The 19,195-nt window shown below is 53.7% G+C and overlaps 2 protein-coding genes and 1 pseudogene across 2 annotated transcripts; 2 read left to right on the forward strand and 1 right to left on the reverse strand.

Moving 5' to 3' along the window:
* Positions 1–2,796: 2,796 nt before the first annotated feature.
* Positions 2,797–3,092, reverse strand: LOC142434856 (cytochrome c oxidase subunit 7B, mitochondrial pseudogene; annotated as a pseudogene).
* A 4,379-nt stretch (positions 3,093–7,471) lies between these two features.
* ATP6AP1 (ATPase H+ transporting accessory protein 1) lies at positions 7,472–13,849 on the forward strand. The gene is made up of 10 exons (XM_075538754.1): positions 7,472–7,676; positions 7,873–7,999; positions 9,750–9,824; positions 9,948–10,141; positions 10,354–10,394; positions 11,472–11,557; positions 11,786–12,024; positions 12,498–12,545; positions 12,635–12,866; positions 13,050–13,849. The coding sequence occupies exons 1-10, from the start codon at positions 7,507–7,509 to the stop codon at positions 13,257–13,259; spliced, it is 1,422 nt and encodes a 473-aa protein (XP_075394869.1). The 5' UTR covers positions 7,472–7,506; the 3' UTR covers positions 13,260–13,849.
* Positions 13,850–14,346: 497 nt separating this feature from the next.
* On the forward strand, positions 14,347–19,029 carry GDI1 (GDP dissociation inhibitor 1). The gene is made up of 11 exons (XM_075538615.1): positions 14,347–14,624; positions 15,369–15,476; positions 15,570–15,669; positions 15,775–15,909; positions 16,228–16,426; positions 16,651–16,782; positions 17,167–17,266; positions 17,513–17,684; positions 17,759–17,903; positions 18,010–18,064; positions 18,167–19,029. The coding sequence occupies exons 1-11, from the start codon at positions 14,580–14,582 to the stop codon at positions 18,317–18,319; spliced, it is 1,344 nt and encodes a 447-aa protein (XP_075394730.1). The 5' UTR covers positions 14,347–14,579; the 3' UTR covers positions 18,320–19,029.
* Positions 19,030–19,195: the final 166 nt, after the last annotated feature.

The following is a 19,195-nucleotide window of genomic DNA, read 5'->3' on the forward strand; positions in this document are numbered from 1 at the left end:
ATGCTCCACACCACTGGACCCCTAGAAATTTTACTGAGATGGAGAGAATCAGGTACCTGAATCTTCCTTGGGTTGATTTCACCACCTCTTGCACACAGATGTTGTACCAATGAATCTAGAGTCTTTGATACATCCTCCTTAGTGGGTCCAATAAGCATAATGTCATCAATATAATGGACTAGTGTGACATTTTGCAGAAGAGACAGGCGATCAAGGTCTCTTCGGACTAAATTATGGCACAGGGCAGAAGAGCTGATGTACCCCTGGGGGAGAGTTGTGAAAGTATATTGTTGCCCCTGCCAGCTGAAGGCAAACTGCTTCTGGTGGTCCTTTGAGATGGTATTGAGAAGAAAGCATTAGCCAGATCATTAGCTGCATACCAAGTACCAGGAGAAGTATTAATTTGCTCAAGCAATGAAATCATATCTGGACTGGCAGCTGCAATTGGAGTCACCACCTGGTTAAGTTTATGATAATCCACTGTCATTCTCCAGGATGCACCTGTCTTCTTTACAGGCCAAATAGGTGAGTTAAACAGACGTGTGGTAGGAATCACCGCCCCTGCATCTTTCAAGTCTTTGATGGTGGCACTGATCTCTGCAATTCCTCCAGGAACGTGGTATTGCTTTTGGTTTACTACTTTCCTCGCAGTGACAGTTGTAATGGTGTCCACTTGACCTTTCCTACCATAATAACCCTTATTCCATATTTCAGGGATCCAATATGGGGGTTCTCTGTGATACTAAGTATGTCTATTCCAATGATGCATTCTGGAACTGGGGAAATAATGACATGATGGGTTTGGGGGCTCACTGGACCATGGTGTGGTGTACCTGAGCTAAAACTCCAGCAAGGACTTGACCTCCATATGTCCCCACTCTGACTGGCGGGCCTTCAAACATTTTGGGTCTCCTGGAATTACTGTCAGTCCAGAGTCAATGTCCATTAATCCCCCAAAAGTTTGATCATTTCCTTTCCCCCAATGAACAGTCACTCTTGTGAAAGGCTGCAGTCTAGACCTTCGGTGATGTGGCAAGGTCCTTCTTCAAAGGGACCTGGCCTCCCCCTCATTCAAGGGGCTGTGGGTCTGCAGACGGGCTCAGATCTGGGAACTGATTGAGCGGTCGTGACTCTCTATTCTGCTGTCCACCTGATCTAGCACCCTTCCGCCTGTATAGATCACGTAAATATTTAGTAGGCTTCCCATATATTTAACTCCCGGGGGCACAGTGGCTAAGTAGCCAATGCCATAAATCCACACGAGACAGGTTATTCTGATTACTACAGAAACCATGCTGTCCATTACGATAACCAGCGACCAGAGAAGATTGGAAACAGACCAGCATTGCAACCTTGTTAGGAGTTAAATTGTCTCAAATGTTTACAAATGAATTACTGGGAGGGCTATTTCCAACAATACTACAGAGAAGATTCTTGTATGTGTCCCTCTGGGTTTGTGTTCAGCCATCCGTATACCTACCTCCACAAATGGAACCACTACTTGTAGAGGATGAGTGGCCTCAAATTTACCCAGTAACCCCAAACTGCTCTCCAAGTTATGGTAATAAATTGACTCCCATCAGCATTCCCCATACAGATTTGAGGAGAGGGAGGGGGGAAAAGTAAAGTATAATTGTTGACACTTTAAAGAATACTTTTCCGACTATGTTACCCAGCAGATGGAGCCTAGTTGAATTAGGCACAAGGTAGGGTGGAAGAACTTTTGTGAGAATGTGATGCAAGGAGACAAGAGCAAGAAGAGCGAGACCTTACAAGTTAGGGAGAAGAGGGCTAGAGGTTCTACCAGATCTATGAGGTCAGGCAAGTTCACTGAGGAATTCCCACCTTCCACTGGGAGACAAAGGTTCACGTTCTTGGCCAAGGCAACTCAGCAGAGACTTGCAGATTGCTGTGTTGAACAGATTTCAGAGTTGAAGGAGGAAGAAGAAAGGTCTGGCAGTGATCTTTGGCCAATCACAATGATTATGGGATGGGGCAAGACCAGGAAGTGGTTCATGGTGCTGGGCATGGGGGCACCATGTTGGTGACAGCTGACTACATCCAGAAGCAAACCAAGGACCAACCTTGTAAGCAGGCCTTTCAAAGGCTAGCAGTCAGGCGCTTAGGTGCTCTCTTGCACCAAGAGCGCATTAAGAAAAGGGAGCAAAGGTAAACAAGCAGCCATCTAGCTCAGAAGTAGCAAAGCCCACATAGAAGATGCACACCAGCCTGTGTGATCACGAGGTGTCAAAGGGATCAGGCATCAAAAACCAAAAAAATCATATCACTGTGAATGAGGACGAATGTGGAGTGGGGACCCAAAGCCCATCTGTAGGGTCGAGGGGAGGAGACAAGCCAGTCAGGGTGCAGTGTAGCAATGGTGAAACATACAATTTTCCTCTAGTTCCTAAATGCTCCCCCCCATTATCATGATCCCAATTCCACCTTACAAGTCTGACTAGCCTAGAGGATGTACACTGGTACAGATAGGAACTGGAACCACAGGGAATCCAGGGTGGATGATCCCTTCAGGACCAGTGGTGTGAGTGGCGATACTGGGAGAGGGTGGGTAGGGGAGACTGATTATAAGGATCTACATATAACCTCCTCCCTGGGGGACGAACAACAGAAAAGTGGGTGAAGGGAGACGTCGGACAGGGCAAGATACGACAAAGTAATAATTTTTTTTTAGTTTCAAATGTATTTTATTTCTTCAATAATGCCATATGTTAATGCATATGTGGTGCTTTTACTTGAATCATTTTAAAAGTTGATTTTGAAACAATTATTACACCACCAGCTGATTTAATTTCTATTCTCTCCATTCCTTTAGGGTAACTCTGCCAACAGGGGACAGGTTCCATTCGATTCCAATTTGTGTTGCTGTGTATGTCCATACAGCAATACAGAAAGTGGCTCCACCAGCTAAAATAGCATTGCCATATTTGTCATGGAAATCAGGCGCCCATTTCTGGTGGCTGTGCCTTGCCATTGCTTGCTGAATGCTTCGCATTTGAAGACGGCTTAGTGCATTTTTGGCCAAGGGAAACATCGCGAAGAAGTTCACAGAACTGCGGCAACTGCAGCGGCTGGCTCTGAGAACCCGCGTCCGGTACCCTTGCAGAGAGGTCCGAAAAACAAAATCAAAATAATAATTTATAACTTATCAAGTGTTCATGAGGGAGGGGGGAGTGGGGAGGAAGGGGAACAAAATGAGGACCTGATGCCAGGGGCTTAAGTGGAGAGCAAATGTTTTGAGAATGATGAGGGCAATGAATGTACAAATGTGCTTTGCACAATTGATGTATGTATGGATTGCGATAAGAGTTGTATGAGCCCCTAAAAAACGATTATAAGAAAAAAAAAGAAAAGGGAGCATCATACCTGAAGTTAATAAATACTATCTATGGAAAGCAAAAGGCAGTGAACATGTTAGCCTTAAAGCTTCCATTGGAAAAGAAGACAGGTCCTGTGTCCGATGGAAACAACTTCCAATTTCATAGTCTAAATTCTAAGGAAGGGCGGGGTTACTAAAAAAGAACAGAAATCATGAACTAGTCAACAAGGAGGTGATATAGAAGAGCACCAAAGCCGAAAGTGCCGTGCTTGGGGGACAAAGCCCTAAAACGAAATAGGCTGGGTTTGATCAAGGAAAAATGTCACAAATGAAAACAATGGGTCTGCAATCTTGCTGACTTTAGGCCAGCAATTTTGAACACGTAGATGAAATGGTAAAATTTTTAGGAAGAAAAAATATCCCTTACAAAAAAAATCTCAAATAGGAAATAGCCAGAATAGCTCAATCCAAGCCCAAGCATCCTGTCTCCTCTTCCCAGTTCCCAGTTTGATCCCTGATAGGTAGAGATCTCTTAAAGGAACCTGATGCTGACCTTTTTTGTTAATTAAGCTAACTATAATTTTAGGATGATTTCAGGGGATATTCTCCATTCGACGCTTTTAAGACCCCAGGCACCACTCGAGGGACAAGAAGCACTAATTGCAGTATTCGGTTAATTAACTGTGACCCTAAACTTCCAAACCAAGGGACTAAATCCCACGAGATGTTTGGTACATAAGCAGCCCCACCAATCTGAAAAACACAAAATGGCACAGGAAAGAGGAACTCGCCCAGGCACAGAGGAGGATGTGACAAGACAACACTCCTACCCTCCCCTTTGCATTTCTTCATACTGAAAGTGTTCTGGGGAAAGTCACCATTGTTGCCAATTCCAGAAGGTTCTGTCTTCATCTTTTTTTGTTGTTGTTGCCCTTTGGAAGCACCTGCCACTGACATTGTTAATCACCGTGACCTTGAAATTCCACTCTCACAAAGTGTCCCTCCATTTCTTTGCAAGTTCTCCCTCAGATCTCTTTTCTGTCTGCGGGAGGTGCTGTGGCCCTCAGGGTTGTCACCTTCTGAGTAATGACATGCCCCTTTACCTAAGCCAGAAAACAGAAGATGACACGGGGTAGTGTGTGCGGCCGTGCTGCTGGAAGGTATGCCACTGGCATTGAAATATTTGGCCAGTGAAAACTTTATGCACAGAACTATGTCTAATATAGTGCCAGAGGACGAGCCCCTCCGGTGGGAGACCCAACATCCACGGCCATGGAGCCGCTTTTGATGCATAGCAACCCCCTAGAGCAATGGTTCTCAACCTGGGGGTCTTGACCCTTTTGGGGGGTCACATGACTCTTTCACCAGGTCGCCTGATTCATAACAGTAGCAAAATGACAGCGATGAAGTAGCAACTAAAATAATGTTATGGTTGTGCGGTCACCACCACATGATGGACTGCATGACAGGATCGAGGCATTGGGAAGGGTGAGAACCGCTGCCCTAGAGTCTACCCAACTGTGCATCTTGACTGAGCAGGTGGCGTCGGTTTTCTCCTGCTGGGTCCAAACCGTTACCTCCTTTCTCATCTCGGCAGCCACTTACAATCTGGCTGCAGAACAGCTGCCTCCTCAGCGCAGCGTCCACCGTAATGATGGGGATGGTGTAAAACTTTGGGGACCTTAGTTTGCTGCTGCGACATGACTTGAAATGTGAAGTGTGACTTTAGGAAAATGGGAGGTTGCCAAAAAGGGAACGGTTGAATGCTTTAAGATAGATAGCCGAGGCAGTGGTGAGCTGCAAGGGACTGCTACCACTAATTCGGAATGGAACAGCCTCATGGCCTACTATGCTCGGAAAGGACATTAGGGGAAGTCTCACATTCATCGTCAAAAAGAACATTTTCAAGATTTGTCTTGAAGTATAATACTCTCAGTGATTGGATAAGATCCATACACCTGTGAGGAAGACTAGTTAATATAAATATTATTCAAATTTATTTATTTATTCAATGAATACCACAATTTATTTCTTTTTAGACATTTAGGTTGTTTCTCGTTTTTGGTTTTTTAAAATTGTTTTATTAGGGGCTCATACAACTCTTATCACAATCAACATGTATATTACTTGTGTAAAACGCATTTGTACATTCATTGCCCCATCATTCTCAAAACATTTGCTCTCCACTTAAGCCTCAGGCATCAGCTCATTTTTTATTATTCAAACTTATACACCAATCATTAATGCCAGAGATTAAGAAATTGAAACAGTTCACCCTGAAATTGGTCAAACATGCAATCCAGATGCATTGATTATTACTGTTGATCATAATGAGAAAGTCATAAACAAAGAAGGATGGGCAATTGGAAATAGAAATGGCACAGGGGGGGGGGGGGCCATGAGAATTTTGCAAGACCGATTCACTGGAAAGACCTTTTTCAGCAACATAAATGTGGCCCTCATTAGATAGAAAACACAGGATTCAAACAGAATATCTGTGCGGGAAGAGATGATGGAGAACTCCAAGATCAGTTAGCAAAAAGGCCAGAGACTGCAGAACAGATCATTCACTTCTTAAATGTAGTCTCAAGTTCAAGCTAAAGAAAATGAAAATGAGTCCATGAGGACCAGAGCATGACTTTGAGTATATCCAACCTGAATTTGGAGACTATATTAAGGATAGATTTGAATTACTGAACATTAATATCCAAAGACCAGATGAGGCATGGATGAAATCAAAGATGTCATACAATGAAGAAAACAAGAGGTCATCCTACTCCAAAGACCGGGTGACCTAACAGCATGGAAATTTTTGCAAGTAAATTTTTGCTAATAATCATCCAATAATGGTTGCAGCTGTACATTGACAGGGAGTTGCCAGAGGTTCAGGCTGGATTCAGAAGAGGACGTGGAACAAAGGATATCACTGCTGATGTCAGATGGATCTTGGCTGAAAGCAGAAAGATGTTTGCTTGTGTTTTATGGACTATGCCAAGGCATTTGACTGTGTGGGTCATAGTAAACTATGGATAACCTTGAGAAGAGTGGGAATTCCAGACTTCATTGTGCTCATAAAGGACTTGTACATGGACCAAGAGGCAGTTGTATAAACCCAAGTGAGTACTGCATGTTTTAAAATTAGGAAAGGTGTATTAGGCTGTATCCTCTCACCATATTTTTTCAATCTGTGTGCTAAGCTAATCAGAGAAGCTGGATTATATGAAAAAGCTTTGGGAAACAAGATAGGAGGAAGGCTTGTTAACAACCTGCAATTTGTAGATGATGCAACCTTGCTTGCTGAAAGTGAGGAGGACTTGAAGCACTTGCTGATTACGATTAGGGATTGTAGCCTTCAGTGTGGATTACGACTCAATGTAAGGACGACCAAAATACAACTGGGCCAATAGGTAACAGCATGATAAACAGAGAAAAGGTTGAAGTTGTCAAGGATTTTGTCTTGCTAGGATCCACAATCAATGTTCCTGGAAGCAGCAGTCAAGAGATCAAACGTCACAATGCTCCTTAGAGCCAAGGATGGTGAGACTGTCTCACGTGCTGCGGACGTGTTGTCAAGAGAGAGCAGTCTGGGGAGAAGGATTTCATGCTTGGTAAACGCAGGGGCAGTGAAAAGGAGAAAGGCCCTGGAGGAGATGGATCAACGCAGTGGCTGCCACAATGGACTCCAACATTAGGATTGTGAAGATGGCTCAGGATCAGACAGTGTTCTCTGCGGTGGGGCGACGGGTCACTGGGAATCCACCAACTTGGTGGTACCTCAGCACAACAGCCATGGGTCCAGCGTGTGCGTATGGGCCTTGGAGCCCGCCCTGGTCATGCCGTAGCCTGGTTCCCGGCGGTCCGGCCCACCCAGTCCGGTCACAACCGGCGGTGGCCGAGGGCGGGAGGGGAGATCCGTCACAGCTCGGCCCCGCCCTTTTTCCCACTAGGTGTGTGACTCTGACGACCGTGCAGCCAACCAGGGAAGAGGAGCAGTGGTGAGTAGCGTGCCCCTATTCCAATCATCGGTGGGGCTGGCGAGCGGGGGCGGGGCCACCATACAGGCCAATCACGGCGCGGGGCGGGGGTTGGCGCGGGGCAGCGGTCACCTGATCGCGTCGGGCTGCCGGTGGCGGTGGTAACGTCGGCCCAGCAGTACAGGCCGGGTTGTGATGGCGGCGGCGGTGGCGGCGGCGGTGGCGGCGGCGGCTCGAGGGCAGGCGGGAGCGCGACAGGTCCCAGCGCTCGGGCGTATGCGGTGGCTGTTGCTGGTACTGGTCGCGACGGCGGCGGCGGTGACCTCGGAGCAGCAGGTGCCGCTTGTGCTGTGGTCGAGCGACCGGTGAGAGGCCAGGCTCGGGATGGCTGGGTGGCGGGGATCGGCCCGAGCTGGGGGCGGCGAGGCCCAGTGAGCACTGTCCTAGCCCTAGAGCGGCGACGAGCTGCCACAGTCTACCTCCGGCCCCGCTGGCCCTAGCTCAGGGGCCCACGCTCCTCCCGGGCGCCCAGCTTCATGGCTGGCTTCTGCCCCTCGCCAGGGACCTGTGGGCTCCGGCAGCTGACACCCACGAGGGCCATATCACCAGCGACTTGCAGCTCTCTACCTATTTGGACCCCGCCCTGGAGCTGGGGCCCCGGAATGTGCTGCTCTTCCTGCAGGACAAGGTGCACTGCCCAGGTTGGCCCGTGGGAGGCGGGCACCCTTTCCCACTGGCCCTGGGCCCTCAGCCCCTTCCCCAAGATAACCTGTGACCTTGTCACACCTGGGGGTGGGGTGGTGTGGGCGCCTCTGGAAGGCCAGCAGGAGAAGCCTCTGCCCGAAAGATAGCCACGTGCCCCACGCCCTCTGCTCGGCAGGCTTGGCCCTCCCTGTCCTTGTCTTCCCCATTCAAAGTCTGATGGCCAGGAAGGCAAGTGATGTGCCCAAGGTCACACAGCTCATGGGGGAATAGAGCTGTGATTCTAAGGAGAATGGTCACAGAGGGCTCCTTTACCAAGAGCTTGCTGTGCACTGAGCTGGGTTGGTGTCATGACCTGGATCAGACCACTAAGGGATCAGGTGGTCAGAGGTTTGGGGGGTGGGGGGCCAGGACAGTGGGAGTGCCCAAGTTTATCAGCCCCAGAGGTGGTGGGAGACAGCTGGTGCTCACCAGCAGATCACTGCTTGCCCTCCTGCTCAGGCCTAGGGAACAGAGACTAGGGCAGCTCAAAGTTGGTGTCTGGGTGCACCCCCGTGGTACCTTTCCTGCCAGTGGTGGTGGTCTTTGGAGTGTGTCCCCTCTCGGTGTTGAGCTGTTGCTCAGTAGGTAGGTGGTGGTGCTCACATTGCCAAGTTCTCCCAGGAGTGTGAAGTGATGAGGTCAGGCTGGAACTGCCTTGAGGTCTAATACTTACTAATCTTGGACAAACAAAATGCTCTTCGTGAGTTCCTGCTTCTTCAGCCGTGAACGAGGTGAACGAGAGGAAACATCTGGCTGGGGTCTCCTGCGTGTCAGTCATCCTTTTTTTCATTTCCCCAGGTGGTGTGTCTGCTGTATATACTGAGACTGGGTGGGTGGATGGGTGGAGAGGTTAGCAATGAGCGAGCAAGGAAGTTGCTGTTTTCTTGGGACAACCGGTACTTGTGAAAAGGGCGGCCAACACTGTGTCAGCACTGTCTTTAACGGAGAAGGAAGCCAACTAAGGGCACTGAGTGACTGGAGACGCTGTTCCAGACCAAGGTGGTTATTTGAGGGCTCTCAGAGGCTGGACTGTCAGGTGGCAGGTGGGGTGGGGGTGGGGGCAGTTTAAGAGATGAGGTTGGTGGCACTCCTGTTTCTAGTGGCAGTGACTCGTTTTCAGGATCCCTGGCTTCCAGTGCTTTTCTTTCCCCCTAAAGAGGGCTGGCTCACATGCCCCGAGGGTGAGGGCGAGTAGGTGAGGCAATTTTGTGTACTAAACAGTGCTATACTAAACAGCTGGACGGGAGAGTACAGGCCAACTAGCAAAGAAAGGGAGCGAAGTGCTGGGGGTGGAGGGGGGAGCTGAAGGAACAAGAAAGATGGGAGTCCTCCTACCAGTGGTCCAAGATCCCTACTCCTCTCTCTCCTCAAAACCAGGTATGGAGGGGGTATGTGCAGACCACTCTGAAAGGGCCCATGGTAGCCTTCTGTCCTAAACCTGGCCTGTGTTCACCACCGCTCCCTACCCCCTCCCCAGTTTCCCTCTTTCCAAACCCACTTCCTCTTGTTCTTCCACGAGACGCTGACAGAGCCTGACTGCCACAAGTCCACCTCAGCTTTGAAGCCTCCCAACCCGTGACCTCCCGAGCAAGCACCCCCACCCCCAGGCCTCTGTACCAGGGCCTAATGGGCCCTAGCCTGGCCCCTTGACCTTGCCCAACCTCAAGAGGCCGCCTTCCTCTGCCTCCCTCTAGCTGAGTGTGGAGGACTTTACTGCCTACGGTGGCGTGTTTGGCAACAAGCAGGACAACGCCTTTTCGAATCTGGAGGTAAGAGCTGGAGGGGGGGGGGTGGTGTCTGCGTGGGCCATCAGTGTCCTGGGGTCTGAGACTCCAGCACAGGGGTGGGTTTCAGAGCTCTGCCTCACTAACTGCTTTCTATCCTACCCTTAGAATGCCTTGACCCTGGCTCCCTCTTCGCTGGTGCTCCCTGCAGTCGACTGGTATGCTGTTAGCACACTGACCACGTACTTGCAGGAGAAGCTCGGGGCCAGTCCCCTGCATGTGGACTTGGCCACACTCCGGGAGCTGAAGCTCAATGCCAGCCTCCCGGCCCTGCTGCTGATCCGGCTGCCCTACACGGCCAGGTATGAGCCAGACCCTGGGTGCTGGCATTAGCATCCATGGACAGCCTTTCTAGAAGGTCGCTGGGTGGCCAGAGGAGTGAGCGGTTGCCAAAAGCCCCTGCTTGTGTAGCCTCGGGAGCAGGAAGGACAGGGGAGATGGTGCGCCTGGGTGGAGGGGGTACCAAACAGCTGCCCCCCAGGGAAGGGACACTAACGCTCTGTCTCTTTGATAGTTCTGGCCTGATGGCACCCAAGGAAGTCCTCACAGGCAACGGTGAGTGGGATCAAGGACCCCTACCCTCACCTGACCCCCGCCCTCAATTTGCTCATGTGACATAGTTGTTGCCATGACTCCCAAAGCCCCTGACTTCCTCTTCCCTACCTACTGGAGGGCCCTGCCCTGTCTGCTCACAGCCACACTGGGTTCCACTCAATGGGGATGGCAGCAAATTGGGGCCTGGTGTGAGAGTTGGCCTAGAGCCAGTTCCCCTCTACCAGAGAGCATCAAGACATTAAAATTAACCAATTTGTAACCTGTCAAAACCCAGCTTTCAGAACTTGGCTTTGCCAAGGGCCTTAAAGCAACTTCTGCCAAGCTGACCTGGATTCATGGAAGCCCCCTACATGTATCTGTCCTGCAAGCTTCTCACCTCTGGTGGACTTGAACTGCCTACCTCTTGGGTGGCAGCCCAGGTCTCAATGCTGCACACCTCCCAGGAATGCCTTGGGAACCTTATATGGATGGATGTGGCTATGCCATGGCCACAATCATATCGCTACAGCACCACAAAACATAAACACATAGCTATGGAGTTGAGGCCGACTCCTAGCGCCCCTATAGGACAGGGTAGAATTGCCTCTGTACGTTTCTGAGACTATAACTTTATGGGAACAGCCTCGTCTTTCTCCCACTGTGCAGCTGGTGGCTTCAAACTGGTGACCTTGCAGTTAGCAGTTTGACAAGTGGTTGTTTCCCTCTTCCCCTATCTATGTCCATGACCCTACTTCTGTATATCTACACCTGTATAACCATCCATGTTCCAAGGCCCATGCTGCTATCTACCATGTCTCTGTTCTCACTTCTCTCTGTTCTTACTGTTCTGTAGCTTCTCATTAGGGACTTGAGGCCCAGGGGAGGCCGGCTGGATGGTGGGATGAGAAGCAGCCTTGGCCAGGCTGGGCCCATCAACAGCTGCCACAAACATTAGGCCAAGAGCTAACTCTGGGTCAGAGTCTCAAAGCAGCATCCTACAGGCAATGGGCAGGGGGAAGGGGGGGAGGAAGATTTCACCCATTGCTCCATTGGCTAGTGCTCAACATGTGACCCAGCCCTGCTCTCCCTGTCCCTTAGATGAGGTGATTGGTCAGGTGCTGAGCACGCTCCAGTCTGAGGCTGTCCCGTACACAGCAGCCCTCACAGCGGTCCGCCCTTCCCGGGTATGTGCCCTTCCTGCAGGGCTCGGGAGGAGGGAGGCCATGGCCATGGCGGTGGGCCTGGGAGGGTGGAGGGCAGGGTTGGTGAATGGGAAGTGGAGTCCCACTGGCTCCCAAAATGAAGGAAGTGTCTCTAGTCAGGCCAGCAGTGGTCATGTGTCAAATGGGGAAGAGGGTGGCTCTCTGTAGAGGCCAGTGGGTGCTCAGAAGGCTCCCTGGCTATCTCCACAGGTGGTGCGGGAGGCAACCCTGGTGTCTGGGGGGCTAGGTCGGCAGCTGCTCGAGAAGACCACCCAGGCAGATGTCCTTCACCCACCTGTGAGCTACAATGACACGGCACCTCGGATCCTGTTCTGGGCTCAGAACTTCTCTGTGGCCTATAACAAGCAGTGGGAGGACCTGACCTCCCTCACTTTTGGGGCGCAGCAGCTCAACCTAACCGGCTCCTTCTGGAACAGCTCTGCTGCGGTGTAAGAGATGGGGGGGGGGGACAGGAGGTGGGGCTTACTGGGTGAGTTGGTCTGCTACCCAGTGTTATAACTTCACGGTCACCTGGCACTTGGCATCTGCCCTGGGTACAAGAACCTGCTGGAAGAACCAGCCCCCTAGACCAGCTTCTGGGCCACTGGGTGCCCTTGCTATATGACTAGAGCAACTGCTGTCTGTCCGTTTGCCCTCACCCCCTAAAATCCCAACCCGGGCTTCTCAGCAAGGCCAGCCAGAGCTGCAGGAAGAGCCACGATGCCGTGAAGCAGAGGAAGGAGCCAGGAGGGCCCAGGGAGAGCTAGCTGGCTTCCAAGTCCTTCTTGAGTTGAAATTTTCTCTCTCACTGGGCCCTTGTTTTCCCATCTGGCAAGGGGGAGCCCCTGCCTTGGTCATGAGGACCTTGGTCAGCCAGGACCCTTCCAAGGATCTGAACAGACGCCTTTCCTCTGACCCGCAGGCTCTCACTGACCTACCCGCAACTGTTTGGTACCATGGTGACCTTCAAGTGAGTTTCAGGGACAGCCAGGATGGGGCAGGCTGGCCATGGCACAGCTTCCTGCCTACCTGACCTGACCACTCCTACCCCTCCCTCAGGTTCATCTTTGCTAACCGCTTCTACCCCGTGTCTGCCCGGCACTGGTTTACCATGGAGCGGCTGGAGGTACACAGCAATGGCACTATCACCTACTTCAATGCCTCCCAGATCACAGCGCCAAGTACCTACTCCTTCCACTGCCAGTTCGTCAGCAGTACCAGCGGGAGTGACAGCCTGCTCATGCTGCACACGCAGTCCTCTCTCTGGCAGCTGACCCTTCGTGACTTCCAGGTGTGGTGAGGGGAGCAGGGGTGACTAGCTGGGTAGAGGGAGGAGAAGAGTCCCTGGAGCTGAGAGTCGGGCTCCCATAGTGCCCCTGGAGCCTTGGACTGTCCACCACCTGGGGCACCCCACCTTTGCTGTCACTAAATGGAGCCGTGAGGTCCACCCTGACTGTGTCGCTTCTGGCCCCAGATCCAGGCCTTCAATGTGACGGGCGAGCGCTTCTCCTATGCCAGTGACTGTGCCGCCTTCTTCTCCCCGGGCATCTGGATGGGGCTGCTCACCTCCCTCTTTCTGCTCTTCATCTTTACCTATGGCCTGCACATGATCCTCAGCCTCAAGACCATGGACCGCTTCGACGACCACAAGGGCCCCGCCATTGCCCTGACCCAGATAGTGTGACCGCCCTGCCCTGGGGGTGGGTGGGGGTGGGGGGGCTGAGGGAGAGATGGATGGTTATTTTTTCTCCTCTGGTCACGCTGGACTGGAGGGCTGCCTGCTGCTCTCCCTCCCATGCATGAAGCAGTGTCCCCTCCCTCCCCCTGCCCCACCTCTCTTCCCTGGGGCTGCCCCCACTGGTACCTGCTTCGAGATGTACATACTCTGCATAGCTCCAAGGCCACTCTCCCAGGCTTAGCTGGGAGGGGAGGAGCTGCTCCTCCATGGAATCCCTCCTTCCCCTCTCTCCTTATTTATTCTCCTTTCTCCACCATTGCCATCCCTGCTGTTTATAGTGCTTTCCTGTAGCGTTGTATCCCCCCACCCCACGCTTTAGGGGGCTCCCTGTAGCAGCTCGAGGGGTGGGGGCAGTTTTAGTTAGTTGTGTCCTGTTTGGCTCTGATCTCATCCCTTGGTGGTGTCGTGCTAAAACTCCGCAATACAGTGGCTGTGTGTCCTCGGCTGGCAGGTGGGTTGGTGGGTGTCATCGTTGGCACCCTGGCAGGAGCCTGGGCACTCTTGTCCTACCTAATAAAGAAACACTGGCCACCTTGTGTTGGGCCTTGGCTTTCTCATTTCTCCCTGGGCAGAGGGTGCTGGAGCTGCTGGGAGGTGGCCCACTGGCCACAGGGAAACAAGCTTGGTGGGATGTGCTCCCCACGCCCAACCAGGGGTCGGATTTTGTCAGCTGGACCCTTCAAGGTCAGGGTTTTTGCCTGGGATGGGGGAGATGTCAGGGGAAGGGGCGGAGCTGTGTCACTATCTGAGGCTTCTGAGGGGAGGCCACAATGACAAAGGCGGCGCTGGCCTTTGAGGAGATCACAATCAGGGAGAACTAAGGACCCAGTCAGCTCCCCCTCGGCTGTCCCCACGCAGCACCGCCCCCGACCCTCTGCAGCGGCGCGTACGGTGCGTGCGCGCGCCCCAACCTCCCAGGGGGCGGGGCGGGGCGCAGGGGGCGGGACGCGCCCTGCTCCCGCGCACTGATCCCTGATGGGCGCAGCACCAACGGCCCCTCCCCGCTCGCTTGGGGATCTCAGAACCGGGCCGTCCGGGGAGTTGCGTGGGTGCTCAAGCCCAGGCGGCGGCCGCCCTCCAGGAGCAAGTGCCGCGGAGGCGGTGCCGCGCGCTCGAGCACGTTGGGGGGCCGGGGAGGAGCCGGAACTTTTTGACGTGGCGGAGGCGTCAGGCAGTGCGGCACCGCCATCTTTGGTCCAGTGCGGCGGTGGCGGCGACGGCTGTGGTGAAGGAGGAGGAGCCGGAGCTGGCACCCAGGGCCGAACCATGGACGAGGAATACGACGTGATCGTGCTGGGGACCGGTCTTACCGTGAGTTTGCCCTCATAGCCTCTGGGGTCCGCTGCTCCGATTGCCACTACCCATCTTTGTGGTGATGCGCATCCCTCAACGATGCCTTCTGCCCCCGCCACCGGCCGTCCCGTTCCCCAAAAGACAACTACTGCTGCGGCCCCCTCACCACTTCATCTCTGCCCACGACCCTCGCCCCGAGCCCGGCCAGCCGGACAACGCCCCAGGAGCAGACCCCGCCCACCAGCCCCCCACCTTGAGCTAATCCCCAGGGGAGACTAGAGTAGAGGAGACAAGGTTGGGCCAGCATCCCATGTTCCCAGCTGCTTCTGGGGCCAGGGACCCAGTGAATGTTCCAGAAGCAGCGACATTTCTGCCCGCCCCTTGTGTTTCCCATGGCGACCAAAGGCCCTGTCGAGCTGCAGTCTTTGTCCTTGGGTTGGTGACATCAATTGGAGAAGGCACAGGGTCGGGTCCCATCCTTGGAGAAGGCTGGACCAGGGCAGGGCACCCGAGGGTGGCAGTGTGGCCCTACTGTTCCCAGGGACTGCTGGGTATGGAGACTGCAGGGGCGTGGCCTGCCTCAGCACCTCCACCTCTGCTGGTGCTCTAGGCGGGGTGCTGGCTTGTGTCTGTTGTGTCCAGGTGGTGGGGAGGCACCCCTTGTGTTTGCTCCTCAATGCCTATCAGGGTAAGGAAGAGTCGGGGCTGTTGGAGGGGGGTGGGTTAGGTGGAAGGGTACAGGATTGCCACGTCGCCCCCCAGGAATGCATCCTATCTGGCATCATGTCAGTGAATGGCAAGAAGGTGCTGCACATGGACCGGAACCCCTACTATGGCGGGGAAAGCTCTTCTATCACACCCCTGGAAGAGGTAAGGCCAACCGCCTGCCTGTTCTGTGTTTTGGGCCTGAGGGGGGTGGGTTGCTGGGAGCTCCCTGAGTGTCCCTTTCTCTCCTACTTGCAGCTATATAAGCGTTTTCAGTTCCTGGAGGGGCCCCCTGAGTCCATGGGCCGTGGCCGAGACTGGAATGTTGACCTGATCCCCAAATTCCTGATGGCCAATGGTGAGGGGAATGGAGGAGGTAGCATGGGGGGGACTGGGAGGAGCAGGGCAACCAGGTGGTCTGGGGAGAGCGTGCTGCTGATGCAGCCCCTCTGCTCACTCACAGGGCAGCTGGTGAAGATGCTGCTGTACACAGAGGTGACACGCTACCTGGACTTCAAAGTTGTTGAAGGCAGCTTTGTCTACAAGGGGGGCAAGATCTACAAAGTGCCGTCCACAGAGACCGAAGCCTTGGCTTCCAGTAAGTGCGTGTTCCCTGAACCAGAGGCAAGGGGTGGGTGGAGAGCACCACACATGGAATGACAGGGAACATCTCAGGGCTTCTTGTCAGGAAAGGGGTCCAGATCAGACAGGGAGGGGGCCTCCACTGGAAAGACTTCTCAAAACACTCCTATAGGTGGACTTGGAACTTGGCCAGCCCAGCCCCCTCTGCATGGCTAGGGACCAGACCTTGAGAGGCACAGGGACTGACTGAGGACATGGTGGGCAGTGGGCGCCTAGCTGACAGCACGAGGTGGCATAGGCTTTCAGAAGACTCAACTCACAACCTTTTCTGCAGATCTGATGGGCATGTTCGAAAAGAGACGCTTCCGCAAGTTCCTGGTGTTTGTGGCAAACTTTGACGAGAACGATCCCAAGACTTTCGAAGGGGTTGACCCCCAGACTACCAGCATGCGTGATGTCTACCGGAAGTTTGATTTGGGCCAGGATGTCATTGACTTCACTGGCCACGCCCTGGCGCTCTATCGCACTGATGAGTGAGGGAGAGCTGGGATTGGGCTGGCAGGGGTGGGGGACCTCCTTAATCCCCACGTTGCCCTGTTATACCCTCTGTCCTCAGCCACTGCTCTGCCCTTTGTTCCAGTGTTTGATCACCGCTCTTCCCCCAGACCACTCGAGGGGGTGGACAAGCAGGCCTAGTGCTGGGGGGGGGGCAGGAAGGCGGGGGCAGGCTGTTTGAGGGTCTTCCTCTCCCCCTCAGCTACTTGGACCAGCCCTGCTTGGAGACCATCAACCGCATCAAGCTATATAGCGAGTCCTTGGCCCGGTATGGGAAGAGCCCATACTTGTACCCGCTCTATGGCCTCGGTGAACTCCCCCAGGGATTTGCAAGGTGAGGACAGAGCTGTTCAAGATTATATACAGAGCAGAACTGAGGGCAAGTGTTTAAAGGGCTGCCTCTGGTACTTCAATGATGTTTTCATGTTCCTCTTGGTGATCCATGGGGGCATGGGCCCAGCATCTATGGTTATCTGAGTCTGTGCCCTCCTGACACCTTCACGTAGCCCTTGGGAGAGTACTTGAGGCTGAAGCTCCTGAGAGGAACACGTGAACCGAGTTCAACCCTTAGTGTGTGGCAGCAAAAGAGCTACTGGAACCAGCAGCTGGCTCTCCAGGCTCGTGCCGTAGGCTTAGGGTGGGTGGTGTGTGTGCACGTGTCCCCAGCTCCTATGTCTCCTGACTGGACAAAATCACTTTTACTCCCCCCACCCCCCAGATTGAGTGCCATCTATGGTGGGACATATATGCTGAACAAACCCGTGGACGACATAATCATGGAGAATGGCAAGGTGGTGGGTGTGAAGTCAGAAGGAGAGGTAAGGTGGCCCCTCCCTGGTGGCAGCCAGTGGGTGGGGCCAGACATGGCCTTCTCAGAGACCCCATGCCCCAGGTACTACCCACCTTGGCGCTAGGCTTCTTCTGGGTGCAGATACCATTGCTATTGCTAGTCCAGCGTTCTGATGCCAGTGTGTCCCCAGAGGGGCAGCCCTAGCTCTGGGCATCTTGTGGAGGGGGCTGGGGCCTGATAGGACCCAGGACCCAGGCCTTCCTGTGCTTCCCAGGTGGCCCGCTGCCGGCAGCTGATCTGTGATCCCAGTTATGTCCCAGATCGGGTGCGGAAGGCAGGCCAGGTGATTAGGATTATTTGTATCCTGAACCACCCCATCAAGAATACCAACGATGCCAACTCCTGCCAAATCATCATCCCCCAGAACCAGGTCAACAGGAAGTCAGGTAGGCAGGCCAGGCTGTCCCCACCCCCCATCCCATTCTCAGAAACCTCCACTGACTGAGGGCTCCCATGGCAGACATCTACGTGTGCATGATCTCCTATGCGCACAACGTGGCTGCGCAGGGCAAGTACATCGCCATTGCCAGCACTACGGTGGAGACCTCGGAGCCTGAGAAGGAGGTCGAGCCGGCCTTGGAGCTGCTGGAGCCCATAGACCAGAAGTGAGCAGCTGGGCCGACACGCAGGCCAGGGAGGGGGCTAGGGAGCGGCACCTGGGGCGGGCGGGCCTTCGAAGGAGGCCCATCTGCCCACTTCATCTGCCCGCAGGTTTGTGGCTATCAGCGACTTGTATGAGCCCATTGATGACGGCTCAGAGAGCCAGGTAAGCAGCCCTATCTCAGCTTCCTGGATCCCAGCTGCCCCACCATACTCACCCACTGGTGCCCCACCCACCTCACCCTGGGCCCTGCCTGGCTGTTTGCAGGTGTTCTGTTCCTGCTCCTATGACGCCACTACCCATTTCGAAACAACCTGCAACGACATCAAAGACATCTACAAACGTATGGTAGGCTCAGCGTTTGACTTCGAGAACATGAAGCGCAAGCAAAATGATGTGTTCGGCGAAGCTGACCAGTGACTGCCGCCACCAGGCTGGGCCGGCTGCCTGTTTCCGGCTCCCTCTGCTCCCCACCCCAGTACCCTTCACCCCCCTCAACGATTCACTAACCAAATCCTTAACCTAAGCGGTGGCTTGGGAAGTAGGGGTTTGGGCAGCATTCTTTCTTGGCCATTCCTTTATCCTGGAAAAAGAGGGCTCCTCCCTCATGTGTCTCTCCCCACCCTGATTCTTCTGCTCTGTTTGGGAAGAACGTGGAGGAAATGCTGGCTTTTGGTCCCATTGCTCTTACTCCCCTCTCGTAGTGGCCTTCAGAGATATCCCCCCCTCCAGCCCCAGTCTTGTGTGTGTTGGAAGAGAAGGGGCCCTCCCAGCACAAAGTTGCATTCCCTGTAATTTATTATAATTTATTAACCTTGGTCCCATTGGAGGAGCTGGCGCTGAGTCAGCCCAGCCGGCCTTCAGGAGGGGAAGCCGGGCCAGGTGGCTGGAGGTCCAGGTTGCTTTTTGTTTCTTGCCTGTTTGCCTGTGCCCTCTGGTAGTTGCTGCGAGAAAACAAGCAATTTGAGCCAAGCAGAAGGAGGTGGGAAATGGAGCCCTACCCTGTGCCCCCTCCAGTCACCTCTTCCTTAGTGGTGGAACCCCCAGCCCTGCAAAGCAAATGTGCCCCCTCCCCGAGCTCTAGTGTACCTCCAGACCAAGCACCCAATAAACCTGTGTTGAAACCCCAATGGGCCTGGAGCTTTCTTGGGGCTGGGGGTGGGGCCGGAGGGCGTCACTCTTGCTTAGGAACACTGGGCTAGAGCAATAGCTAGAAGACTGTCGGCGGGCACCTTCCCAGAGCACACGGAGCCCACCACCCTGCCAGGCGGTCAGGGTAGTCCGGCCGGCCGGTGG

This window comes from Tenrec ecaudatus, chromosome X (assembly GCF_050624435.1).
Source record: "Tenrec ecaudatus isolate mTenEca1 chromosome X, mTenEca1.hap1, whole genome shotgun sequence".
NCBI classification, from domain to species: Eukaryota; Metazoa; Chordata; class Mammalia; order Afrosoricida; family Tenrecidae; genus Tenrec; species Tenrec ecaudatus.